Source organism: Salvelinus fontinalis, chromosome 7, assembly GCF_029448725.1.
Source record: "Salvelinus fontinalis isolate EN_2023a chromosome 7, ASM2944872v1, whole genome shotgun sequence".
NCBI lineage: Eukaryota > Metazoa > Chordata > Actinopteri > Salmoniformes > Salmonidae > Salvelinus > Salvelinus fontinalis.
In genome coordinates this window covers 54,992,265-55,019,652 of record NC_074671.1, presented here as the reverse complement: position 1 = coordinate 55,019,652, position 27,388 = coordinate 54,992,265, and the positions used below count along the sequence as shown (strand labels likewise).

General features: G+C 44.9%; 1 protein-coding gene and 1 pseudogene across 1 annotated transcript in view; one reads left to right on the top strand and one right to left on the bottom strand.

The window, feature by feature from the left end:
• LOC129860089 (histone-lysine N-methyltransferase PRDM9-like) overlaps positions 1 to 8,377 on the top strand; it is a 28,500-nt gene extending 20,123 nt beyond the window's left edge. Inside the window, exons 8-9 of the mRNA XM_055930417.1 lie at positions 2,065 to 2,255; positions 7,165 to 8,377. Coding sequence (XP_055786392.1) covers positions 2,065 to 2,255; positions 7,165 to 8,327 — 1,354 coding nt within the window. The 3' untranslated portion in view covers positions 8,328 to 8,377. The remainder of the gene's footprint in view (positions 1 to 2,064; positions 2,256 to 7,164) is intronic.
• A 477-nt stretch (positions 8,378 to 8,854) lies between these two features.
• On the bottom strand, positions 8,855 to 26,076 carry LOC129859745 (nardilysin-like; annotated as a pseudogene).
• Between the last annotated feature and the right edge of the window lie 1,312 nt (positions 26,077 to 27,388).

Genomic DNA, 27,388 nt, shown 5'->3' with positions numbered 1-27,388 from the left:
GTCTCTCTATCCATCCCTCTTTGTCTCTCTATCCATCCCTCTTTGTCTCTCCATCCATCCCTCTCTGTCTCTCTATCCATCCCTCTCTGTCTCTCTATCCATCCCTCTTTGTCTCTCTATCCATCCCTCTTTGTCTCTCCATCCATCCCTCTCTGTCTCTCTATCCATCCCTCTCTGTCTCTCCATCCATCCCTCTCTGTCTCTCTATCCATCCCTCTCTGTCTCTCCATCCATCCCTCTTTGCCTCTCTATCCATCCCTCTTTGTCTCTCTATCCATCCCTCTTTGTCTCTCCATCCATCCCTCTCTGTCTCTCTATCCATCCCTCTCTGTCTCTCCATCCATCCCTCTCTGTCTCTCCATCCATCCCTCTCTCCATATCTCTATCTCTCCAGCCAGCCATCCCTCTCTATCCATCCCTCTCTTTCTCTCTATCCATCCCTCTCTGTCTCTCTATCCATCCCTCTCTGTCTCTCTATCCATCCCTCTCTGTCTCTCTATCCATCCCTCTTTGTCTCTCTATCCATCCCTCTCTGTCTCTCTATCCATCCCTCTTTGTCTCTCCATCCATCCCTCTCTGTCTCTCCATCCATCTCTCTCCATATCTCTATCTCTCCAGCCATCCCTCTCTATCCATCCCTCTCTTTCTCTTTATCCATCCCTCTCTGTCTCTCTATCCATCCCTCTCTGTCTCTCTATCCATCCCTCTCTGTCTCTCCATCCATCCCTCTCTGTCTCTCCATCCATCCCTCTCTCCATATCTCTATCTCTCCAGCCATCCCTCTATATCTCTCCATCATCCCTCTCCATATCTCCATCCATCCCTCTCTCCATATCTTTCCATCCATCCCTCTCTCTATCTCTCCATCCATCCCTCTCTCCATATCTCTCTCCATCTATCCCTCTCTATCTCTCCATCCATCCCTCTATATATCTCCATCCATCCCTCTCTCATCTATCCCTCTCTATCTCTCCATCCATGCCTCTCTCCATATCTCTCTCCATCTATCCCTCTATCTCTCCATCCATCCCTCTCTATCTCTCCATCCATCCCTCTCTCCATCCATCCCTCTCTCTCTCTCCATCCATCCCTCTATATCTCTCCATCCATCCCTCTCTCATCTATCCCTCTCTATTTCTCCATCCATCCCTCTCTCCATATCTCTCTCCATCCATCCCTCTCTCCATCTATCCATCTCTCCGTCCATCCTTCTCTCCATATCTCTCCATCCATCCCTCTCTATATCTCCATCTATCCCTCTCTCTATCTCTCCATCTATCCCTCTCTCTATCTCTCCATCTATCCTCGCCCCATCTATCCCCCTCTCTATCTCTCCATCCATCCCTCTATCTCTCCATCCATCCCTCTCTATCTCTCCATCCTTCCCTCTCTATCTCTCCATCCATCCCTCTCTCCATCCATCCCTCTCTCTCCATCCATCCCTCTCTATCTCTCCATCCATCCCTCTCTCCATCTATCACTCTCTCTATCGCTCCATCCATCCCTCTCTATCTCTCCATCCATCCCTCTCCATCTATCCCTCTCTATCTCTCCATCCATCCCTCTCTATCTCTCCATCCATCCCTCTCCATCTATCCCTCTCTCTATCTCTCCATCCATCCCTCTCTATCTCTCCATCCATCCCTCTCTATCTCTCCATCCATCCATCCCTCTCTCTCCATCCATCCCTCTCTATCTCTCCATCCATCCCTCTCTATCTCTCCATCCATCTCTCTCTATCTCTCCATCCATCCCTCACTCCATCTTATTCTCTCCCAGTCTCTACATCTTTCTATCCTTCTGTGTTTTTATCTTGTTTGATGATATTGAGTTTCCCTGAATTGATTTAATTTAATTAGTCTGCCACTTTAATTTGTTTTATGTAGTTCTGTCCTTGATTTGTTCTTGTCTATTACTGTTCTGTATTATGTAATTCTGTATTATGTTTCATGTTCTGTGTGGACCCCAGGAAGAGTAGCTGCTGCTTTCGCAACAGTTAATGAGGATCTTAATAAAATTCCAAATACCTTCCCCCTCTCTTACCACTCCTCCTCTCTCTGTCAGGTATGTGAACTGTGCCCGTAGTGAAGAAGAGCAGAATCTGGTGGCCTTCCAGTACAGAGGAGGGATTCTGTACCGCTGCTGTAAGCCTATAGCTGTTGGAGAGGAGCTGTTGGTGTGGTACGGAGAGGAATACGCCAGAGACCTGGGCATCATCTTCGACTTCCTCTGGGACAAAACAAGCACAGCTAGAGGTACTTTTGGGCTTTCTCTCTCTCTTCCTCTCTCCTTATTCCCTTTCCTCGTCCCTCTAGAACAGGCAGTCATTGTGCAATAATCTGAATGAATGTGTTTCCCTCAGTCAGCTGAATGCACAGCTTACTTCATAGAACCGTGGTTACGTGAGTAATCTTCTATATCCGCTATAGCGGCTGGGGCAAACAGAGGTAACAGCGGTTTCTAGCTCATGTTCTAATAGTTTTCTTCCTACAAATGTGTCTCCTGATTTTTAGCGGTTGCCGCTATTAGCGACCATGACCCCATGCCTGAAAGCTAAGATTGTCAGGAACACGTATCGTCTGTTTCCATCTATTGTACACACAGGCTGTGCAGGCCTTGTTAGAAGGTGGAGTGATGTGAATGTATCTGCACAGAATGACCAGTGGAAATAAATGGGTTCTCCACGGAGGACCATACACACAGATTGGACACAAAATGTAATGTTTTCCTGAACTCCAATAGCTTTGTGATGCTTTTCAATCACCCCAAAACATATTTCCTTCCAGCGGTGGAAAAAGTACCCAATTGTTATACTTGAGTAAAAGCAAAGATACCTTAGTTGGAAATGGTGTGAAAGTGAAAGTCACCCAGTAAAATACTACTTGAGTAAAAGCAAAGATACCTTAGTTGGAAATGGTGTGAAAGTGAAAGTCACCCAGTAAAATACTACTTGAGTAAAAGTCTAAAAGTATTTGGTTTAAAATATACTTAAAGTATCAACAATAAATGTAATCGCTAAAATATACACTGCTCAAAAAAATAAAGGGAACACTTAAACAACACAACGTAACTCCAAGTCAATCACACTTCTGTGAAATCAAACTGTCCAATTAGGAAGCAACACTGATTGACAATAAATTGCACATGCTGTTGTGCAAATGGAATAGACAAAAGGTGGAAATTATAGGCAATTAGCAAGACACCCCCAAAAAAGGAGTGATTCTGCAGGTGGTGACCACAGACAACTTCTCAGTTCTTATGCTTCCTGGCTGATGTTTTGGTCACTTTTGAATGCTGGCGGTGCTCTCACTCTAGTGGTAGCATGAGACGGAGTCTACAACCCACACAAGTGGCTCAGATAGTGCAGTTCATCCAGGATGGCACATCAATGCGAGCTGTGGCAAAAAGGTTTGCTGTGTCTGTCAGCGTAGTGTCCAGAGCATGGAGGCGCTACCAGGAGACAGGCCAGTACATCAGGAGACGTGGAGGAGGCCGTAGGAGGGCAACAACCCAGCAGCAGGACCGCTACCTCCGCCTTTGTGCCAGGAGGTGCACTGCCAGAGCCCTGCAAAATGACCTCCAGCAGGCCACAAATGTGCATGTGTCTGCTCAAACGGTCAGAAACAGACTCCATGAGGGTGGTATGAGGGCCCGACGTCCACAGGTGGGGGTTGTGCTTACAGCCCAGCACCGTGCAGGACGTTTGGCATTTGCCAGAGAACACCAAGATTGGCAAATTCGCCACTGGCGCCCTGTGCTCTTCACAGATGAAAGCAGGTTCACACTGAGCACATGAGCACATGTGACAGACGTGACAGAGTCTGGAGACGCCGTGGAGAACGTTCTGCTGCCTGCAACATCCTCCAGCATGACTGGTTTGGCGATGGGTCAGTCATGGTGTGGGGTGGCATCTCTTTGTGGGGCCGCACAGCCCTCCATGTGCTCGCCAGAGGTAGCCTGACTGCCATTAGGTACCGAGATGAGATTCTCAGACCCCTTGTGAGACCATATGCTGACACATGCACATTTGTGGCCTGCTGGAGGTCATTTTGCAGGGCTCTGGCAGTGCACCTCCTTGCACAAAGGCGGAGGTAGCGGTCCTACTGCTGGGTTGTTGCCCTCCTACGGCCTCCTCCACGTCTCCTGATGTACTGGCCTGTCTCCTGGTAGCGCCTCCATGCTCTGGACACTACGCTGACAGACACAGCAAACCTTTTTGCCACAGCTCGCATTGATGTGCCATCCTGGATGAACTGCACTACCTGAGCCACTTGTGTGGGTTGTAGACTCCGTCTCATGCTACCACTAGAGTGAGAGCACAGCTAGCATTCAAAAGTGACCAAAACATCAGCCAGGAAGCATAGGAACTGAGAAGTGGTCTGTGGTCACCACCTGCAGAATCACTCCTTTTTTGGGGGTGTCTTGCTAATTGCCTATAATTTCCACCTTTTGTCTATTCCATTTGCACAACAGCATGTGAAATGTATTGTCAATCAGTGTTGCTTCCTAAGTGGACAGTTTGATTTCACAGAAGTGTGATTGACTTGGAGTTACATTGTGTTGTTTAAGTGTTCCCTTTATTTTTTTGAGCAGTGTACTTAAGTATCAAATGTAAAAGTACAAGTATACATCATTTAAAATTCCTTATATTAAGCAAACCAGACGGCATGATTTTCTTGTTTTACGGATAGCCAGGGGGACACTTCAACACTCAGACATCATTTACAAACTAAGCATTTGTGTTCAGTGAGTCTGCCAAATCAGAGGCATTAGGGATGACCAGGGATGTTCTCTTGATAAGTGTGTGAATTAGACCATTTTCGTGTCCTGCTAAGCATTCAAAATGTAACTAAACTCAGCAAAAAAACAAACGTTCCTTATTCAGGACCCTGTCTTTCAAAGATAATTGTAAAAATCCAAATAACTTCACAGATCTACATTGTAAAGGGTTTTAACACTGTTTCCCATGCTTGTTCAATGAACCATAAACAATTAATGAACATGCATCTGTGGAACGGTCGTTAAGACACTAACAGCTTACAGACAGTAGGCAATTAAGGTCACAGTTATGAAAACGTAGGACACTAAAGAGGCCTTTCTACTGACTCTGAAAAACACCAAAAGAAAGATGCCCAGGGTCCCTGCTTATCTGCGTGAACGTACCTTAGGCATGCTGCAAGGAGGCAGGAGGACTGCAGATGTGGCCAGGGCAATAAATTGCAATGTCCGTACTGTGAGATGCCTAAGAGAGTGCTACAGGGAGACAGGACGGACAGCTGATCGTCCTCGCAGTGGCAGACCACGTGTAACAACACCTGCACAGGATCGGTATATCCGAACATCACACCTGCGTGACAGGTACAGGATGGCAACAACAACTACCCGAGTTACACCAGGAACACACAATCCCTCCATCAGTGGTCAGACTGTCCGCAATAGGCTGAGGTTGGACTGAGGCCGTGTAGGCCTGTTGTAAGGCAGGTCCTCACCAGACATCACCGGCAACAACGTCGCCTATGAGCACCTTCCCACCGTCGCCTGACCAGACAGGACTGGCAAAAAGTGCTCTTCACTGACGAGTTACGGTTTTGTCTCAAAAGGGGTGATGGTCGGATTCACGTTTATCGTCAAAGGAATGAGCGTTACACCGAGGCCTGTACTCTGGAGCGGGATCGATTTGGAGGTGGAGGGTCCGTCATGGTCTGGGGCGGTGTGTCACAGCATCATCGGACTGAGCTTGTTGTCATTGCAGGCAATCTCAAAGCTGTGCATTACAGGGAAGACATCCTCCTCCCTCATGTGGTACCCTTCCTGCAGGCTCATCCTGACATGACCCTCCAGCATGACAATGCCACCAGCCATACTGCTCGTTCTGTGCGTGATTTCCTGCAAGACAGGAATGTCAGTGTTCTGCCTTGGCCAGCGAAGAGCCCGGATCTCAATCCCATTGAGCACGCCTGGGACCTGTTGGATCGGAGGGTGAGGGCTAGGGCCGTTCCCCCCAGAAATGTCTGGGAACTTGCAGGTGCCTTGGTGGAAGAGTGGGGTAACATCCCACATTATTTTCTTTAGGAATGTAGTCAAGTAAAAGTAAAAGTTGTCAACAATATAAGTAGTAAAGTAAAGTACAGATACCCCAAAAAACTACTTAAGTAGTACTTTAAAGTATTTTTACTTAAGTACTTTCCACCACTGCTTCCTTCAGACTGAAATGTGGCATTATCTGATTTGACATATTTTGTGCTATTATTGAGATAATGATACCCCCAAGTGTCCCCCCAAGTGTCCAAACATTGTGAATCAAATAGCTTCATGGTCCTTGTTAATAGTATTTCAAATAGCATGAATATGAATCAATTTGGGTAGGTTATGGTAGCTCACCCAGTGAGTGCGTTTGACAAATGTGTCTCCCCAGGAATAGTAGTGACTACCACTGCTCTAGAACTACCTGTTCAATCCCCCTCTCTTTCCATCTCTCTATTCCAGTCAAGTGGAATATAATGATATCATTAGTCTTTCTTTTTCTTTCAGTATTTGCTTCAGTTCTCTATCCAGCTTGCTATTCTCTTCGACCTCTCTGAACACCCCTTCAGTTCTCTATCCAGCTTGCTATTCTCTTCGACCTCTCTGAACACCCCTTCAGTTCTCTATCCAGCTTGCTATTCTCTTTGACCTCTCTGAACACCCCTTCAGTTCTCTATCCAGCTTGCTATGCTCTTTGACCTCTCTGAACACCCCTTCAGTTCTCTATCCAGCTTGCTATTCTCTTTGACCTCTCTGAACACCCCTTCAGTTCTCTATCCAGCTTGCTATGCTCTTTGACCTCTCTGAACACCCCTTCAGTTCTCTATCCAGCTTGCTATTCTCTTTGACCTCTCTGAACACCCCTTCAGTTCTCTATCCAGCTTGCTATGCTCTTTGACCTCTCTGAACACCCCTTCAGTTCTCTATCCAGCGTGCTATTCTCTTTGACCTCTCTGAACACCCCTTCATTTCTCTATCCAGCTTGCTATGCTCTTTGACCTCTCTGAACACCCCTTCAGTTCTCTATCCAGCTTGCTATGCTCTTTGACCTCTCTGAACACCCCTTCAGTTCTCTATCCAGCTTGCTATGCTCTTTGACCTCTCTGAACACCCCTCCCTCTCTCTCTCCTTTCCTTTCAGGTGTGAATGAGTCGTCCCAGATCTTTTCCTGCTCTGGTTGTCCGTTCTCCTTCACAGCTCAGATCTACCTCTACAAGCACATAAAGAGATGCCACAGGGAAGAGTACGTCAGGCTGCTGAGGAGTGGAGGGATTAGATCAGAGACACTAGCACCACCCAGTGGCTCTCAGCGGTGTTCAACAACTCCAGATCGCACCCCAATCACACTCCTCGCCCAGAAACACAGAGACACAGGGAAGCCAAGACCTCACCACTGCTCTCAGTGTGGGAAGAGTTTCCATCGATCAGGAGACTTAAAGGTACACCAGCGTATTCACACAGGAGAGAGGCCGTATCACTGTTCCCAGTGTGGGAAGAGTTTCAGTGTGTCAGGACATTTAAAGACACACCAGCGTATTCACACAGGAGAGAGGCCATATCACTGTTCACAGTGTGGGAAGAGTTTCCATCGATCAGGACACTTAAAGGTACACCAACGTATTCACACAGGAGAGAGGCCGTATCACTGTTCCCAGTGTGGGAAGAGTTTCAGTGTGTCAGGACATTTAAAGACACACCAGCGTATTCACACAGGAGAGAGGCCATATCACTGTTCACAGTGTGGGAAGAGTTTCAGTGTGTCAGGACATTTAAAGACACACCAGCGTATTCACACAGGAGAGAGGCCATATCACTGTTCACAGTGTGGGAAGAGTTTCCATCGATCAGGACACTTAAAGGTACACCAACGTATTCACACAGGAGAGAGGCCGTATCACTGTTCCCAGTGTGGGAAGAGTTTCAGTGTGTCAGGACATTTAAAGACACACCAGCGTATTCACACAGGAGAGAGGCCATATCACTGTTCACAGTGTGGGAAGAGTTTCAGTGTGTCAGGACATTTAAAGACACACCAGCGTATTCACACAGGAGAGAGGCCGTATCACTGCTCTCAGTGTGGGAAGAGTTTCAGTGTGTCAGGACATTTAAAGACACACCAGCGTATTCACACAGGAGAGAGGCCATATCACTGTTCACAGTGTGGGAAGAGTTTCCATCGATCAGGACACTTAAAGGTACACCAACGTATTCACACAGGAGAGAGGCCGTATCACTGTTCCCAGTGTGGGAAGAGTTTCAGTGTGTCAGGACATTTAAAGGAACACCAGCGTACTCACACCTGACTATGAGTCACTAGCACCAACTGATTTACCGGTGGCATTCCAAAACCCTAAATGCCGCAAATTGTTTGTTTGCATGAATAAAAATCCAGTGGAACTGTGTACACCATCTTTGATTCCACGTGTGCTGTGTGAGAGGAGGGTGACCGCAGTGAGAGACATGTTGAATATTGAATATGACAGGCCAGGACTCGTCCATGTTTGACCCTTACCTGAATGTTGCAGGGAGCTGGTTGTTGACTGCCAATTAGCTGTTAGAAAGTCTATATAAGCTATACACTATGCAGAGATAGGACATCCCATAAAACATTCTCCACTAGATGCAGACTACATCCAGTATTTATAGAACCTGTTGTAACCCTACTAAGTGCGCTGTGAAGGGTTATATTGCCTTATAAACATGCATAGTACCTTATAGAGGTGCAGTTTTAAAGCCTTATGAGACACAGTAATGAACAAGAAATTGTGAAATATTGTGAATATCTACTATGTTACATATGTGAGAGAGAGAGAGTCAGCCCCAAAGACAGTGATAGTGTATCTCATTGAGTTTATTAGATGATGTTATGGTCAGGCAATGAAGGAGAGAGTTTGAAAGAAATATTGAGAAAATAGATATTGGTAGTCTATTGGATGATCTTGTGGTATGGGAAGAGGGTAAGGCTCTGGATAAATAAAGGAATGTCCATGATGGATGTAGCGGCGGCCATCTTGGACGAGGCGGGGAGGAAGGTCAGTTTGGACACTTCTCCGTAGGACGAACTGCCGCACTCTTCCTCATCCCTCTCTCTGTTGCCATGACGACTCTGCTTGTCATCTCCTGCTGGGTTGCCCTCCTCCGGCCCAAAACCCACCACCTGGGGAGGGAGGTCGATGTTAGAGCGCACACACACACACACGCACACACACACACACAGCTCTTAAACATTGATTACACTGCTCACCTATACACACACACACACTTACATGTACACTGAGTTTTCTGCAGTTGTGTCCGCGGTGCTCCAGATACCAGGATACCAGCTCTGCTCTGGTCATCTGCTTCAGGGCCTCAATCTACTCACACACACAAACACGTAAGCACACGTAGTCACACATGAAACATCTGCAGCAACTACAGAAAGCAACTACAGCAGCAACTACAAAATTCTGCACACACCACAAAAACAGAAAAACTGAATTGTCCGGTGTGTGTGTGTCTCACCTCTCTGTGAAGCCTGTTGAAGACATACTGCTGTGTAGCGACCTCGGCCCAGTTCCTGTCCACCTCCTCTCCCAGGTGTGTGTCCTCACACTCCTTTAGCTTGACCAGCGCAGTCACCTGTACACACACACACACACACACACACCTTCAGCTTAACAAGTAAACTACAGTACACTCAGATATATAGTCAGTGAGACACACACACACCTGTGTGTTGAAGGCACTCTCAGTCAGAGCACTCAACTTCTCTCCAAAGGAAGACAGGAACTCCTCTATCTTCAACTCTACCAGCTCAGTACTGAGAGGAGATGGAGAGGAGAGATGGAGAGAGAGAGTTTGAGAGACGAGATGGAGAGAGAGAGAGAACCCACTGTCAATATTATAAGAGGCGTTTACAGGTTATAAGAGATAGCACTTCTAGCCTCGGGAGGACCACATCAAAGTCACTGCAGTGCACAATGTCATTGGTTCATGCAGTCAGTATGAGGATCTCACTTGAACTTGGTGGCCTGTGTTTCCACCGTGACAGAGAAGCCCAGGACTCCAGATGTGTTTCTGCAGGTTGGATAAACATGATACCTGGAGGAGAGAGACGGAGGGAGAGATGGAGAGAGACGGAGGGAGAGAGATGGAGAGAGAGAGGGGTTTAAGTTGACTGAGCCAATTGGAAGCTGGAGAAGGTTGGGACACTGGGACACCGAGGAAGGTTGGGACACTCAGGAAGGTTGGGACACTGGGGTTAACACTCCTACTCTTTCCAGAGGTTCCATGGTCTATTTAGTCACCAGAGAGACAGAGAAGTGTGAAACACAGACACTGACCCCAGAGTCTATTTTGTCCTGAGGAAGTCAAAGCAGGGCTCCTCCATGTGCATCTGGAACCACAACAATATCAACAACACAGGTCAGAGGATGAGAGGCAGAAGGGATGAGGGTTTAGGGGATGAAATTATGAACGGTTGTTGGTGTACTCACCACCAGCAGCTCCATCAGTGTGTGTTCTCTGAGGTTTTTCAGACCAGACTGGAGAGAGAGGGGGGGGGGGGAGAGAGGAAGAGAAGAAAGTGAATGAATGTCAGAGGCGAGTCAATCAGTCATGAACAGATGAATTGTACCAGTGTGTGTGTGTGTGTGTGTGTGTGTGTGTGTGTGTGTGTGTGTGTGTGTGTGTGTGTGTGTACCTGGTAATAGACTGACCTCTGAGTTGGCGTCTCCCTTGTTCAGTGCTTTGACTTTACAGAGGTGCTGTTTTCAGAGGCAGCTCCACCACTCTAAACAACACTGGGACCTCTGCTGGCAGCTTGGAGAACTGCAGCTTACTGACAGACAGCAAATATAGTTGTGTGTGTGTGTGTGTGTGTGTGTGTGTGTGTGTGTGTGTGTGTGTGTGTGTGTGTGTGTGTGTGTGTGTGTGTGTGTGTGTGTGTGTGTGTGTGTGTAAGTGTAAGTGTGTAAACTTACTCAGTGACGTACTGCAGGAACTGGATTGACTCCTGTAGAGAAAACAGATCCCACTTTAATAAACAGCAGAAATCATACAAGAGGGTTTGGTGGAAAGGGTGTGTAATGTGTGTGTGTAATGTGTGTGTGTTTTCATGGTCCAGTCACCTGGCTAGTGAAGTTCCCCTGCACCAGTCCCTCTGCATAGAGCTGGGTCATCAGTTCTTCTACACTCAGACCACTGTCTGCCAGCGCCTGGTACTTCTCTACCATGGACCAGCGACCATGCTCCAGGACCAACAACCGCACGTCCCTGAGAGTGTGTGTTTGGTGAGAGAGAGAGAGGGGTGAGAGAGAGATAACCAGTCCGTGTTCTCCTACTGACAGCTTGTAGTCCAGCTGGGCCACGGCAGCCTCGTAGGCTGGCTCTGCTAGGTTATGACCCAGTATGTTCACTAGCAGGTCAAATAACACCAGGCTAGGGAGGGGAGGGGGAGAGAGAGCAGAGGGGCAGGGTGAGAGAGAGAAAGAGAGAGAGAGAGAGAGGAAGGGGCAGGTGGAGAGAGGGGTGGGAGGGAGGGAGAGAGAGGGGGGGGGGGTGAGAGAGTGGAGAGAGGGAGATAAGCAGAGAGAAACAGGATTAAAAAACAGTTCCTATCTGTGGCTGCATTCTCGAGAGGCTAGTGATTTTAGCACAATCTCTACCCGCTAATGGCTAACTAAACCCTGGACTTACTTCTTGGCTGACTGCTGGATGACCGGAGAGATGAGATGGAAGCGGATGTACGCTGAAGGAGAGAAAGGAAACGTCAGATCAGCAAAGGAGAGAGAGGAAACGTCATATCAACGGAGAGAGTAGAAATGACAGATCAATGAAAGAGTAAAGTTATTGACCATTTTAATTGTACACTGTTGTAGTAACTCAATCAATCAAATGTATTTTATAAAGCCCTTTATACATCCGCAGAAGAACAGTTGCCAGGAAAAACTCCCTAGAAGGAAGGAACCTATGAAGAAACCTAGAGAGGAACCAGGGTCAGAGTGGTGGACAGTTTTCTACTGGCTGTACCAGATAGAGATGAAAGCAAAACTCCACCCAAAAACAATATTTTGGTATTTGTTTCACTAGTCCTTTGTTGATATAGTCCCAAAATGTTTTGCATGTCGGCAATCATGTTTTCAAGATAAATAACATTCAAAATACAGAAACACAGCCAGTATGATGAAGTTATAAACTGCTGAAATTTTTGGACTATATCAACAGTGGACTAATGAAACAAATACCAAAAGTTTTTGGGTGGAATTTTCCTTTAAGAGAACATGTGGACATTGACGCCAGATTGTGTGTGTTTTTGTGTTATAAAGTAGTTACTTTGAAACACACACACACACACTAGGGATGGCACAATTACCGTATGGATGAAAATCGTTATGAAAATAAAATAAGGGCATCATTTTTGTTTTTGGGGTACGAAGAGGACGGCCTGGAATTTGTGCGGTGGAGTGTGTTTCTGCTGTAACACGTACTCTAAATAGCGTGATGAAACTTTGTTACTCCTAGTTGAAACAAGCAAGGTGCTGTAGCAAACGAGTCTTCGGTTGCCTAGGAAACAGCAGCACACATGAAAAGAACGGGCTTGGAACCATAGAATTATCAATTAGAAAAATCATTTAATAGGATCTATATGCTTGGAATTTCTTACCCTGGTAATTTGACTGGTAAACTCAGGTACACTAGGGATGGCTGCATGGTATTGTGAAGTAATGACTTCCATGGTAATGTAGAATGTTAATTCAAATGATGTTAACTGATGTGGCTCTTGTAATGAAATGCATTCTTTGTCATGTCAGTTGAGTTGAATCAAAGATTTTCAATTATATTGACAAGATAGTGGAGTGACCGCTCTAACAATGGAAATATATGTCCTCAAATTTGAAAGGCATTCAGGTGGGACCATTCTAGCCAATGAGAGGGCAGATACGTGTGTGTGAACAACAGGCACAACTGATATAAAGTATTTTTTTCAAACCTGGCCAAATGCCACGTGCGTCCACTTATATCAGAGCATTCGTAACAACCTAACCATTACGAAACATATATTCGATCAAATAAGCCTCACGTAGCAATATAGCAATTATATTTTTTCGTTGACCAAATTCAACACTCTCTCATTGACCTCCATACAAAAAATTCCTCACTTCTTGGTCTTATTTTCAAGGATAGAATTTGGGCGGAGTAAACCCTCTCGCTTTGCCTCTTCCTCTCTGGTTGAACTAATAAATCACGGCACATATTGATGGTTACACTTCCTGCTTTGCTCCTGTGGGTACACTCGCAATGATTGCCAGTCCACCCATGATGCCATCATTGACTTGAATGGGGACGCCCATTCATTTAAAAAAAATACTATTCAAATGGTTATTACGGAGATCGCGTTATTTGGCTGGCCAATTACCATCATCCAAAATTCCATGACCGTCACAGTCCTAACACAGACACACACCTTTGGGTATGTTGAACTTGTCGTCCTTCTTGTACCAGAGGCATCCTCGGTCGTTGGCAGTTACTCTGACTGGCAGCTCAGTATCAGGACAGTCAGACAGCTTCAGGCTGAAATCCGTCGCTGGAAGGAAGACACGAAATATAAACACATTAGGAAGGTTCACAACACACAAACACACACACACACACTAACCGATGAACTTGTTCTCGACAGGGAGGTGCAGGTCAGAGTTGTGCTCAAAGTCTCCGTTCCAGCGCTCTCTCCACCCCTGCTGGATATCTGGACAGAGAAGAGAGAACTATCAGGATACCCTCTCTCTCTCTCCACTCCTGCTGGATATCTGGACAGAGAAGAGAGAACTATCAGGATACCCTCTCTCTTTCTCCACTCCTGCTGGATATCTGGACAGAGAAGAGAGAACTATCAGGATACCCTCTCTCTCTCTCCACTCCTGCTGGATATCTGGACAGAGAAGAGAGAACTATCAGGATACCCTCTCTCTCTCTCTCTCCACTCCTGCTGGATATCTGGACAGAGAAGAGAGAACTATCAGGATACCCTCTCTCTCTCTCCACTCCTGCTGGATATCTGGACAGAGAAGAGAGAACTATCAGGATACCCTCTCTCTCTCTCCACTCCTGCTGGATATCTGGACAGAGAAGAGAGAACTATCAGGATACCCTCTCTCTCTCTCCACTCCTGCTGGATATCTGGACAGAGAAGAGAGAACTATCAGGATACCCTCTCTCTCTCTCCACTCCTGCTGGATATCTGGACAGAGAAGAGAGAACTATCAGGATACCCTCTCTCTTTCTCCACTCCTGCTGGATATCTGGACAGAGAAGAGAGAACTATCAGGATACCCTCTCTCTCTCTCCACTCCTGCTGGATATCTGGACAGAGAAGAGAGAACTATCAGGATACCCTCTCTCTCTCTCCACTCCTGCTGGATATCTGGACAGAGAAGAGAGAACTATCAGGATACCCTCTCTCTCTCTCCACTCCTGCTGGATATCTGGACAGAGAAGAGAGAACTATCAGGATACCCTCTCTCTCTCTCTCTCCACTCCTGCTGGATATCTGGACAGAGAAGAGAGAACTATCAGGATACCCTCTCTCTCTCTCCACTCCTGCTGGATATCTGGACAGAGAAGAGAGAACTATCAGGATACCCTCTCTCTCTCTCCACTCCTGCTGGATATCTGGACAGAGAAGAGAGAACTATCAGGATACCCTCTCTCTCTCTCCACTCCTGCTGGATATCTGGACAGAGAAGAGAGAACTATCAGGATACCCTCTCTCTCTCTCCACTCCTGCTGGATATCTGGACAGAGAAGAGAGAACTATCAGGATACCCTCTCTCTCTCTCTCTCCACTCCTGCTGGATATCTGGACAGAGAAGAGAGAACTATCAGGATACCCTCTCTCTCTCTCCACTCCTGCTGGATATCTGGACAGAGAAGAGAGAACTATCAGGATACCCTCTCTCTCTCTCCACTCCTGCTGGATATCTGGACAGAGAAGAGAGAACTATCAGGATACCCTCTCTCTCTCTCCACTCCTGCTGGATATCTGGACAGAGAAGAGAGAACTATCAGGATACCCTCTCTCTCTCTCCACTCCTGCTGGATATCTGGACAGAGAAGAGACAACTATCAGGACACTCTCTCTCTCTCCACATATTGGGACCATGTTGATATGATCTGGTCCTCTAATAATGCAAACTCATACAGAGCCTTCAGAAAGTATTCACACCCCTGGACTTTTTCCACATGTTGTTGTGTTACAGTCGGAATTTAAAATGGATTAAATTGAGATTTGGTGTCACTGTTCTACACACAATACCCCATAATGTCAAAGCGGAATTATGTTTTTCAACATTTTTTACAAATGAATTAATAATGAAAAGCTGAAATGTCTTGAATAAATACGTATTCGACCCCTAAAAGCCTAAATACGTTCAGGAGTTTCATTTCACGTAATACGTAATACGACTTAATACGTAAGTCACGTAATAAATTGCATGGACTCACTCTGTGATGAATAATATTGTTTAACATGATTTTTTAATGACTACCTCATCTTTTTTAATGACTACCTCATCTCAGTACCCCACACATACAATTATCTGTAAGGTCCCTCAGTCGAGCAGTACATTTCAAGCACAGATTCAACCGCAAAGACCAGGGAAGTTTTCCAATGCTTCGCAAAGGGCAGCAAAAAAATAAATAAACAGACATTGAATATCCCTTTGAGCATGGTGAAGTTATTAATTACACTTTGGATGGTGTATCAATACACCCAGTCACTACAAAGATACAAGTGTCCTTCCTAACTCAGTTGCCAGAGAGGAAGGAAACAAGTTACAGAGTTTAATGGCTGTGATAGGAGAAAACTGAGAATGTATAACAGTGTAGCTGCTCCACAACACTAGCCTGTACAGAATAAAAAATATTCCAAAGCATGCATCCTGCTTCCATTAAGGCATTAAAGTAAAACTGCAAAACATGTGGCAAAGAAATAAACGTTATGTTCTGAATACAAAGTGTTATGTTTGGGCCAAATCCAACACATCACTGAGTACCACTCTTCATGTTTTCAAGCATAGTGGTGGCTGCAACATGTTATTGGTATGCTTGTCAATGGCATGACTAGGATAAAAAGAAAAGGATTAGAGCAAAGCACCGGCAATATCCTAGAGGAAAACCTGGTTCAGTCTGCTTTCCAACAGACACTGGGAGACAAATCCACCTTTCAACAGGACAATAACCTAAAACACAAATCTACACTAGAGTTGTTTACCAAGACGATATTGAATGTTCCTGAATGGCCTAGTTACAGCTTTGACTTAAAATCGTCTTCAAAATCTATGGCAAGATGTGAAAATGGCTGTCTAGCAATGATTAACAACCAACTTGACAAAGCTTGAAGAATTTTAAAAAGAATAATGTGCAAATATTGTACAATCCAGGTGTACAAAGCGCTTAGAGACTTACCCAGAAAGACTCACAGCTATAATCACTGCCAAAGGTGCTTCTAACATGTATTGACTCGGGGATGTGAATACTTCTGTAAATGAGATATTTCTGTACTTCATTTTCAATACATTTCTAAAAACATGTTTTCAGTTTGTCATTATGGGGTATGGTGTGTAGATGGGTGAGAGAAAAAAGGTATATTTAATCCATTTTGAATTCAGGCTGTAACACAACAAAATTAGAATAGGTCAATAGGTGGTGTGAATACTTTCTGAAGGCACTGTAGTAGGCCCATATGTATGTATGTATGTGTGTGTGTGTGTGTGTGTGTGTGTGTGTGTGTGTGTGTGTGTGTGTGTGTGTGTGTGTGTGTGTGTGTGTGTGTGTGTGTGTGTGTGTGTGTGTGTGTGTGTGTGTGCGTGCGTGCGTGCGTGCGTGCGTGCGTGCGTGCGTGCGTGCGTGCGTGCGTGCGTGCGTGCGTGCGTGCGTGCGGGCGTGCGTGCGTGCGTGCGGGCGTGCGTGCGTGCGTGCGTACGTACGTACGTACGTACGTACGTACGTACGTATGTATGTGTGTATATGTGTGTATGTATGTATGTATGTATGTATGTATGTATGTATGTATGTATGTATGTATGCGTGTATGTATGTATGTATATGTGTGTGTGTCTCACCCTCTACGCTGTAGTGTGTCCCAAACCATTTCTCCCTGAGGGGACAGTGGCCTTCGTGGTCTGGAGAGAGCAGCAACAGGTTGGATCTGTCTGGAGTCAGCAAGGACAGGGCCGCACTGATCACCTACACACACACACACACACACACACACACACACACACACACACACACACACACACACACACACACACACACACACACACACACACACACACACACACACACACACACTAGAAATACTTTATTTGAATCAAGAAATCACATTACAATCAAGAAGGATTCAAACATTTCAAAGGTCTTTGTGTGCATGGACACTTAAAGATACGGAAAGCACCTTCTCCAAACAGCACACCAGATTAGCTTGGTAAGTAAGGAAAGGGCCGCAACGATCACCTTAACACACACACACACACACACACACACAGTCCGTACCTCAGGTGAATACTGGAACATGAGCTGGTCTCCGGTGAGGAAGTGTTCTTTAGGAAACAGCTGCATGTTCTCACAGATATCCTCCACATACTCTATAGGGTCCGTCTGAAACACACAGATATCCTCCACATACTCTATAGGGTCCGTCTGAAACACACAGATATCCTCCACATTCTCTATAGGGTCCGTCTGAAACACACAGATATCCTCCACATACTCTATAGGGTCCGTCTGAAACACACAGATATCCTCCACATTCTCTATAGGGTCCGTCTGAAACACACAGATATCCTCCACATACTCTATAGGGTCCGTCTGAAACACACAGATATCCTCCACATACTCTATAGGGTCCGTCTGAAACACACAGATATCCTCCACATACTCTATAGGGTCCGTCTGAAACACACAGATATCCTCCACATTCTCTATAGGGTCCGTCTGAAACACACAGATATCCTCCACATTCTCTATAGGGTCCGTCTGAAACACACAGATATCCTCCACATTCTCTATAGGGTCCGTCTGAAACACACAGATATCCTCCACATACTCTATAGGGTCCATCTGAAACACACAGATATCCTCCACATACTCTATAGGGTCCATCTGAAACACACAGATATCCTCCACATTCTCTATAGGGTCCGTCTGAAACACACAGATATCCTCCACATACTCTATAGGGTCCGTCTGAAACACACAGATATCCTCCACATTCTCTATAGGGTCCGTCTGAAACACACAGATATCCTCCACATACTCTATAGGGTCCATCTGAAACACACAGATATCCTCCACATACTCTATAGGGTCCATCTGAAACACACAGATATCCTCCACATTCTCTATAGGGTCCGTCTGAAACACACAGATATCCTCCACATACTCTATAGGGTCCATCTGAAACACACAGATATCCTCCACATACTCTATAGGGTCCGTCTGAAACACACAGATATCCTCCACATACTCTATAGGGTCCGTCTGAAACACACAGATATCCTCCACATACTCTATAGGGTCCGTCTGAAACACACAGGGGTGCATCTGTTGGTTGGGTGCATTCATTCATGTACTTGTAGATTAGATAGGAGAAAGCTAGTAGTATTACCTGTTCCTGGTAGTGAAACTCATTGGCTTCAATCTTTTGAATCTCCTCATAGATCCTACAAACATAGAGAGAGAAAGAGGGAGACAGAGAGAGGCAGAGGGAGAGAGAGAGTGAGAGAGTGAGAGATAGATAGATACTCATATACTGTATAAATAAAGCACATATTATGCATTTCACATGCCTATAATGAAGCCCTAATCACACAGAGACACTACCGTTGTTGGGGGCCCAGGCTCTGCATCATCTTGAGGTACTGGAAGACCAGGTGAGCCACCTGTAGAGAAACACAGATAATGTGCGTACTGTGTATCAATAGTGTGTGTATGTACGTTTTACTATACTTGTGAGTACCAAAAGTGCTCACAAGAATAGTAAGCCAACTAAAATTCAGAGAAGTGAGGACATTTTGCCACTTGTCCTCACTTGTAAAAATACAATTTTAGGCTTAGGGTTTAGGTTTATAACTAGGGTTAGGGTTATAATTAGGGTTAGGGAAAATATGATTTTGAATGTGTGTGTGTGTGTACCAACCTGGTAGAAGTTCTGGAATCCTTGGTCAGTGAGTGTGATGGAGATGGAGAAGATGGAGTAGGTAGAGTTCTGGTCAAAGCCTGTTTCACTGTTCCCTCTAAACAGAGCCATGGCCCAGCACCTACACACACACACACCTCAGCACCTAAGTACAGTTACCACATAAACATAGCTATAACGCCATGCATTTTGGGTTATGTAGTCCTGTATGCCGTAGTTCTGACTCACTACCTCCTGAGAATTGATAGGATGCTGCCTGTGCCCTCATGACCAATCAGCCAAGAGATGTAGTGGAGAGGCTTCACCCTGAGAGAGAGAGAGATGTAGAGAGAGAACGGGATGGGGGGACGGAGAGAGGCAGAAACAGTGAGGCAGAGAGAGAGGTGCATCATCAACTGTAGTATCTCACCGGTAGTTCCTGTGTTATAAAGCTGTATTATCTGTAATAGCTGTAGTATCTGTAGCAGCTGTATTATCTGTAGCAGCTGTATTTTCTGTAGTAGCTGTATTTTCTGTAGTAGCTGTATTATCTGTAGCAGCTGTATTATCTGTAGCAGCTGTATTATCTGTAACAGCTGTATTATCTGTAGCAGCTGTATTCTCTGTAGCAGCTGTATTATCTGTAACAGCTGTATTATCTGTAGCAGCTGTATTCTCTGTAGCAGCTGTATTATCTGTAGCAGCGGTATTATCTGTAACAGCTGTATTCTCTGTAGCAGCTGTATTATCTGTAACAGCTGTATTATCTGTAGCAGCTGTATTCTCTGTAGCAGCTGTATTATCTGTAGTAGCTCTATTATACTAGTGGTTAGAGCGGTGGGCCAGTAATAAGAAGGTTACTGGATCGAATCCCTGAGTTGATAAGGTAAAAATATGTCATTCTGCCCCTGAGCAAGGCAGTTAACCCAATGCTCCCCGGGCGCCGAAGACATGGATGTCGATTATGGCAGCCCCCTCTACCTCTCTGATTCAGAGTGGTTGGGTTAAATGCGGAAGACACATTTCAGTTGAATACATTCAATTGTACAACTGAGTAGGTATACCCCTTTCCCTTTCCCTATATAGCTGTATTATTTAGAGTAGCTGTATTAGCTGGAGTAGCTGTATTATCTAGAGTAGCTGTATTATCTGTAGTACCTGTATTATATAGCTGTATTATCTGGATTACCTGTACGTTATAGCTGTATTATCTGGAGTAGCTGTATTATATAGCTGTATTATCTGTAGTAGCTGTATTATCTGTAGTACCTGTATTATATAGCTGTATTATCTGTAGTACCTGTATTATATAGCTGTATTATCTGGATTACCTGTATTATATAGCTGTATTATCTGGAGTAGCTGTATTATCTGGAGTACCTGTATTATATAGCTGTATTATCTGGAGTAGCTGTATTAGCTGGAGTAGCTGTATTATCTGGGTAGCTGTATTATCTGGAGTACCTGTATTATGTAGCTGTATTATCTGGAATAGCTGTATTATATAGCTGTATTATCTGGAGTACCTGTATTATATAGCTGTATTATCTGGAGTAGCTGTATTATCTGGAGTACCTGTATTATATAGCTGTATTATCTGGAGTAGCTGTATTATCTGGAGTAGCTACATTATCTGTAGCTGTATTATCTGGAGTACCTGTATTATATAGCTGTATTAGCTGGAGTAGCTGTATTATCTGGAGTAGCTGTATTATTTGTAGTACCTGTATTATATAGCTGTATTATCTGGAGTAGCTGTATTATATAGCTGTATTATCTGGAGTAGCTGTATTATCTGGAGTAGCTGTATTATCTAGAGTAGCTGTATTATCTGAAGTAGCTGTATTATCTGGAGTAGCTGTATTATCTGTAGCAGCTGTATTATATAGCTGTATTAACTGTAGTAGCTGTATTATATAGCTGTATTATCTGGAGTAGCTGTATTATTTGTAGTACCTGTATTATATAGCTGTATTATCTGGAGTAGCTGTATTATTTAGCTGTATTATCTGTAGTAGCTGTATTATCTGTAGTAGCTGTATTATCTGTAGTAGCTGTATTATCTAGCGCAGCTGTATTATCTGGAGTAGCTGTATTATATAGCTGTATTATCTGGAGTAGCTGTATTATCTGTAGTAGCTGTATTGTCTGTAGTAGCTGTATTATCTGTAGTAGCTGTATTATCTAGCGCAGCTGTATTATCTGGAGTAGCTGTATTATCTGGAGTAGCTGTATTATCTGTAGTAGCTGTATTTTCTGTAGTTGCTGTATTTTCTGGAGCAGCTGTAATATCTGTAGTAGCTGTATTATACATCTGTATTATCTGTAGCAGCTGTATTATCTGTAATAGCTGTATTGTCTGTAGTAGCTGTATTATCTGTAATAGCTGTATTGTCTGTAGTAGCTGTATTATCTGTAGTAGCTATATTATCTGTAGTAGCTGTATTATCTGTAGTAGCTGTATTATCTGTAGTAGCTGTATTATCTGGAGTAGCTGTATTATCTGTAGTAACTGTATTTTCTGTAGTAGCTGTATTAGCTGTAATATCTGTAGTAGCTGTATTATCTGGAGTAGCTGTATTATACATCTGTATTATCTGTGTTATCTGTAATAGCTGTATTGTCTGTAGTAGCTGTATTATCTGTAGTAGCTGTATTATCTGTAGTAGCTGTATTATCTGCAGTAGCTGTATTATCTGTAATATCTGTAGTAACTGTATTTTCTGTAGTAGCTGTATTATCTGTAATATCTGTAGTAGCTGTATTATCTGGAGTAACTGTAGTATCTGTAGTACCTGTATTATCTGTAGTAGCTGTATTATCTGTAGTTGTGTTTCTTACCTGTAGTGTTTCTCCTGAGGAGGCAGGGACCAGGTGATGGTCAGAGCATGGACCTTCCTCACAGGAACAACTGAAACACGCACGCAAGCACACACACACACACACAGCTATGTCTTACTTTACTTGTGAGCATATATTTTGGGGGACCAACAATTGATTCCCATTCAAAATCCTGTTTTCAGTGAGCTGGACTGAAGCAGTATGGCTCTAAAGGAGATCAGAAGTCTGTACAGGTCAGCTCAATAGACAGGTGTTCTACCTCTGTACAGCTTGTTGAAGGCTGGAGTATCAAAGGGATCCAGCAGCTCAGAGAAGTCTGGCTTGGGCTGAGCACTGAGGAACAGGGTTCAGTAAGTGTTCGCTAAATGGCCATATTATAATATGAATGGATGAATGGTGAGGGATTCATCTACAGCTGAGACTCACTTGTTGGGCACTCCACTGAAGATCTCCTTCACCCACTCCTCTAGAGTGTCCAGCTTCTCCACACACGCACACACACACACACACACACACACACACACACACACACACACACACACACACACACACACACACACACACACACACACACACACACACACACACACACACACACACACACACACACACACACACACTAACAGAGGAGGACAACTTAGTTACATGTGTGACTGAGCGGCCGGGTCCTGTGTGTGTGTGTGTGTGTGTGTGTGTGTGTGTGTGTGTGTGTGTGTGTGTGTGTGTGTGTGTGTGTGTATCACCTTTAGACTGCACAGCCAGGGTCATGTAGTGGGCAGAGTAATGTCTCTTCCAGAAGGAGCGGAGCCTCTTGTAAACGTTGATCCTCTTTTTCCTGGGCTCTGTCTTCAGAGTCTGTACGTTACCTGGGGAAACCATGACTACCACCGGTGGAAACCATGACAACAGCTCAGTCACATACCACAATAACACAACATCTGTCTCGTTTACACATGACAACACAGTACACAGAGTAGTTAATGTGTGTGTGTGTGTGTGTGTGTGTGTGTGTGTGTGTGTGTGTGTGTGTGTGTGTGTGTGTGTGTGTGTGTGTGTGTGTGTGTGTGTGTGTGTGTGTGTGTGTGTGTGTGTGTGTATCTGCCCTCACCCCAGCAGAACATGCCCATGGGGTGACCTGGCTTTGCTAGACTCCCAAAAAACATCTCTTTCCTTTGAGAGTCAGACGGCTTGGCCAGTTGGTACTCTGATAAAAGAGAGAAGGGGGAGCAGGTCACTACATAACCAGTGCATAAGGTCTGAAAAAGGTCAACAACAAAAAATGATTCCCAGAATGCCTCTCACCGGAGTCGACAGCATCCACCTCCCTGTCGGTGGCGTCTCAGATCATCAGAGGACAGATGAAGAACTGGGCCCATCTGGAGAGAGCCAATCACAGACAGGTACAGAGTCAGATGGACTAATCCGAATCAAGAGACAAGGCACAGAGACTACAATGGTGGTGTGTTGCTGACATGTCCAGAGCCTCTCTGAATTTCTTTCTCTGGACATCAAACTGGAAGACGGTTCTCTCACAGTCCGTGGAGGCGTTGTCACTGCCCCCATGTTTCTTCAGGAAGGCAGCGAAACCATTCTCTGATGGGTACTTCTCACTGCCCATGAACACCACTACATGAAGAGAGGAGGAGAGAGGGAGGAGAGGAGAGAGGGAGGAGAGAGGGAGGAGAGGAGAGGAGAGAGGGAGGAGAGGAGGAGAGGGAGGAGAGGAAAGTCTATTTTATATCCCCTTGTGTCACAAACACAGCATTGAATCAGATTTATCACAACAAAACAAACAATCTCATCCGTAAGGTTCAAGGGTCATCATACTCACTGTGTTCCAGGAAATGGGCGAGGCCTGGGAGGTCATTGGGGTCACTGAAGCTGCCAATACCCACACACAGCGCTGCTGCAGACTGACACACACACACATAAACAAACACAGAATCATCAACACCCTTATTACCATTGCTGCTAATGTGCTGTTATTTCCTCTTCAGGTGACCCTCTCACCTGTTTCTCTGAGTGTCCCTTCTTCCTCTTCCCTCCATCCTCGTCATCCTCAAAGTCACTGTTCTTGTCATCCTCCTCTTCTTCAGACTCTTCCTCTGTTCCCTCTCCTGAGTCTTCTTCCTCCTCTTCCTCCTCCCCCAGTTCCTCCTCCTCCTCTGATTCGTCATCTCCAGAGGAGGCGGGACCAGTGAAGTCTGAAATTATCAGAACTCGAAGCCCATTGGTCAGCTCAATGTACCTGTGGGAGGGGTTAGACAGAGGTAAACACTATTCTCTTATTCGAGGAGGATGACACAACCACACACACAGTTTGGCCCTCCAGCTGTTTACTTTTTACTGCGTGCGAGAGTCTCGCAGACACAGACAGACAGACAGACAGACAGACAGACAGACAGACAGACAGACAGACAAACAGACAGATGGAAAGAAAGACAAACACAGTCTCTCTCTCTCTCACACACACACACACATTCTCTTTCTCTCTCACACACACAAACGTTGGTGTGCAAGGTAAACGTTGATGTTACCTGTACTGTTTGGGGTCACTAGGGGACTTGATGATCTCTGGGTCTCCAGTGTTCTCTCCCCCTCCATCCCCTGCTCCCTGGACTTGGACCTTTGGCTCTGGCTCAGCTTCCTTTCTTTCTTCCTCCCTTTCCTCCCCTCGGCCCGGTCCGGCACTAGAGCCACTGGCCGAGGTACTTCTTGACTTGTTGGTCTGTGGCATTCTGAATAGCGACGACACTTTGGCACTGTGGGGCGTCGACAGCGAGCCACGGTGAATAGGACACAGGGAAACCAATAGACAGGTTATTCAACTCCAGGTCTGGAGGGAATCTTCTCTACTTGGAAGTTCATTCATGTCACTGATTGGGCAGAGAGTCCATTCACCTTGTGTGCCAGGTCTGAGTCAGTCACCTGATTAGCAGGGAAGGATGACACCCAAAGGGGTTTGGGCCCTGCAGGTCTGGAACTGAATAGCCCTGCTCTACTGGCCAACACGGTGACACCGCGTGTCACTCTAAGGACAGCAATGGTAATGGGCTGGACTTAATTTCATTTAAAAGTATTGCTTAAGCTAGACTACCCAGCGAATATTCTATTTTAATGACATGTCTGTCAAGAAGTGCAATAAATGACAGTGATTGAAAGTAAGACTTAGTTTGAGTAAGACTTAGTTTGATCAGCTGTCAAAAAATGATGATCATGCCAGACACATTCAACAGATGCAACGACAGTGATGATGATGATGATGATGAGGCGACAATACATCTTATTCATCCAACGCCTGTCTGGTTTGTTCGCCCGTATTCAGCTGTGTGTCAGCTGAAAAAACAACCCCAGTGCCCTACACTACACCGTCCCCGGCTCGCCTCTCTGCGGGCTTTATGTAGGCTCAGTCAGCACTGCAAGTCAGCCAATTTATATCGCTAGCAGCAAACTGTAGCAAGCGAGACATCGGTTACAAAATGGCAATAAGATGAAAGATACAGTAAAACAGAGAAAGCAGGCTACAGGCTACTTCACCATGATCGACCGACAACAGTCTATCAAAAAGCCTCCGACTTTTCTAGGCTAGCGACTCACACAACACATGTCAAACCCCGCCCAACGTTTCTACTACAGGAACGTATACTTCAAATTGGTTCTATGTCCTAGAATTGACACTTGTGTTTTTTCAAGTTTGACAGCTAACGAAGTAGCGTTGGTCCCGGCGATGTTTCCATACCTTGCTTCTTGATATCACAGGGATGGAACTTCTCTACTCTTCACATTGTGGTTGCATTGTAGCAGCAACACGAGACAGTTTGTTACATTGTAACTAACAAATACTGTATCACTAGCAGCAACAACAAAATGGACAGTGTCGACAAGTTGTCTGGCAGGACCTATACTTACCACAGTCCTGCGTTACAGCAGTCCATAATGAGTTTAGATTTTTCAGCACTCATTCATTGCCAAACCAAACCTTTCAGTGGCAGTGTTAAGCCGCTAGGGGAGGCGACAACAGGCAGATATTGATAGAGTTTGTCTGTTGATGGTCTGTAGGCTTACAGTTCAACGTGCGAACCGAGGTAAAGACAGTTTCAGGTTGGATATTCGACGGACATTCGCCTGTAGTTTTCCTTACGTCCACCAACAGCAGTTAGGGACCGTCAACATAGTGATAGTCAACATAGTGACAAATCAAATTTTTGACATTTCAAAATCTCTTTAACCATTACTCCTAACACTTTCAAAACTGGTTGTAGCTAACCCAATGGTATAGACACACATTGCACACCATTTAGTTTGTCCATTTTCATCTCACATGATATTACATACATTTTTTTAAATGTTACATTTCAATAGCTACTTGGTCATGTGACCTAGTGACTTCAAACAAGATTCAGAATGTCCACTCCGTGGGCTTACACAATGCACATCCTTTATTTTGTCCATTGCTATCTCACATGGTTTTACATTAATTTTTCAAAATGTAGAATTTCAATAGCTCCTTGGTCATGTGACCTAGTGACTTCAAACGAGGTTCAGAATGTCTACTCAGTGGGCCTACACATTGCACACCCTTTAGTTTGTCAATTTTCATCTCACATGGTTTTACATGAATTTTTTAAAATGTAAAATTTCAATAGCTCCTTGGTCATGTGACCTAATGTCCGCTGACTACCCTTCTATATTGCACACTCTTGTTTGTGTACTGTAAAATCACGCGGTGTAACATACATTTTTCATAGTTTCACATTTGCAATAGCTACTTGGTCATGTCAATTAAACTAATAATAATGTCACCCCTCATAGCCTGGTTCCTCTCTAGGTTTCTTCCTAGGTTTTGGCCTTTCTAGGGAGTTTTTCCTAACCACCGTGGATCTACACCTGCATTGCTTGCTGTTTGGGGTTTTAGGCTGGGTTTCTGTACAGCACTTTAAGATATCAGCTGATGTACGAAGGGCTATATAAATAAATTTGATTTGATTTTGATTTGAATTACACACCTAAGAAGCATGCAGTGAATATACACCCATATTGCATAACCTCTAGTCATGTATCGTCTATATTATTGTACATTATTATTAGTTTGACAATTAGGGGGTTCAGTCCAGTGTTGTGTTTACCCGTTTCTTTAATATTTATCTCCAATAATTGGTAGTTCTAAGTACTTATTTTCCCCGTTTTTTCCCCCCCACAGTATTTAACAGTGGTACACAATAGGAGAGAGACAGATAATATCTCCGTTCGTCGTTAATATCAACCATAAAGGAAAAGGGCAAAGTACGAGAGTCATGCTATTAATTGTCCAACGCAGGGATGGAGAGTGAGCTAGTGAGGTAGGCTGCAGTGGGTTTGCTGGTCAAT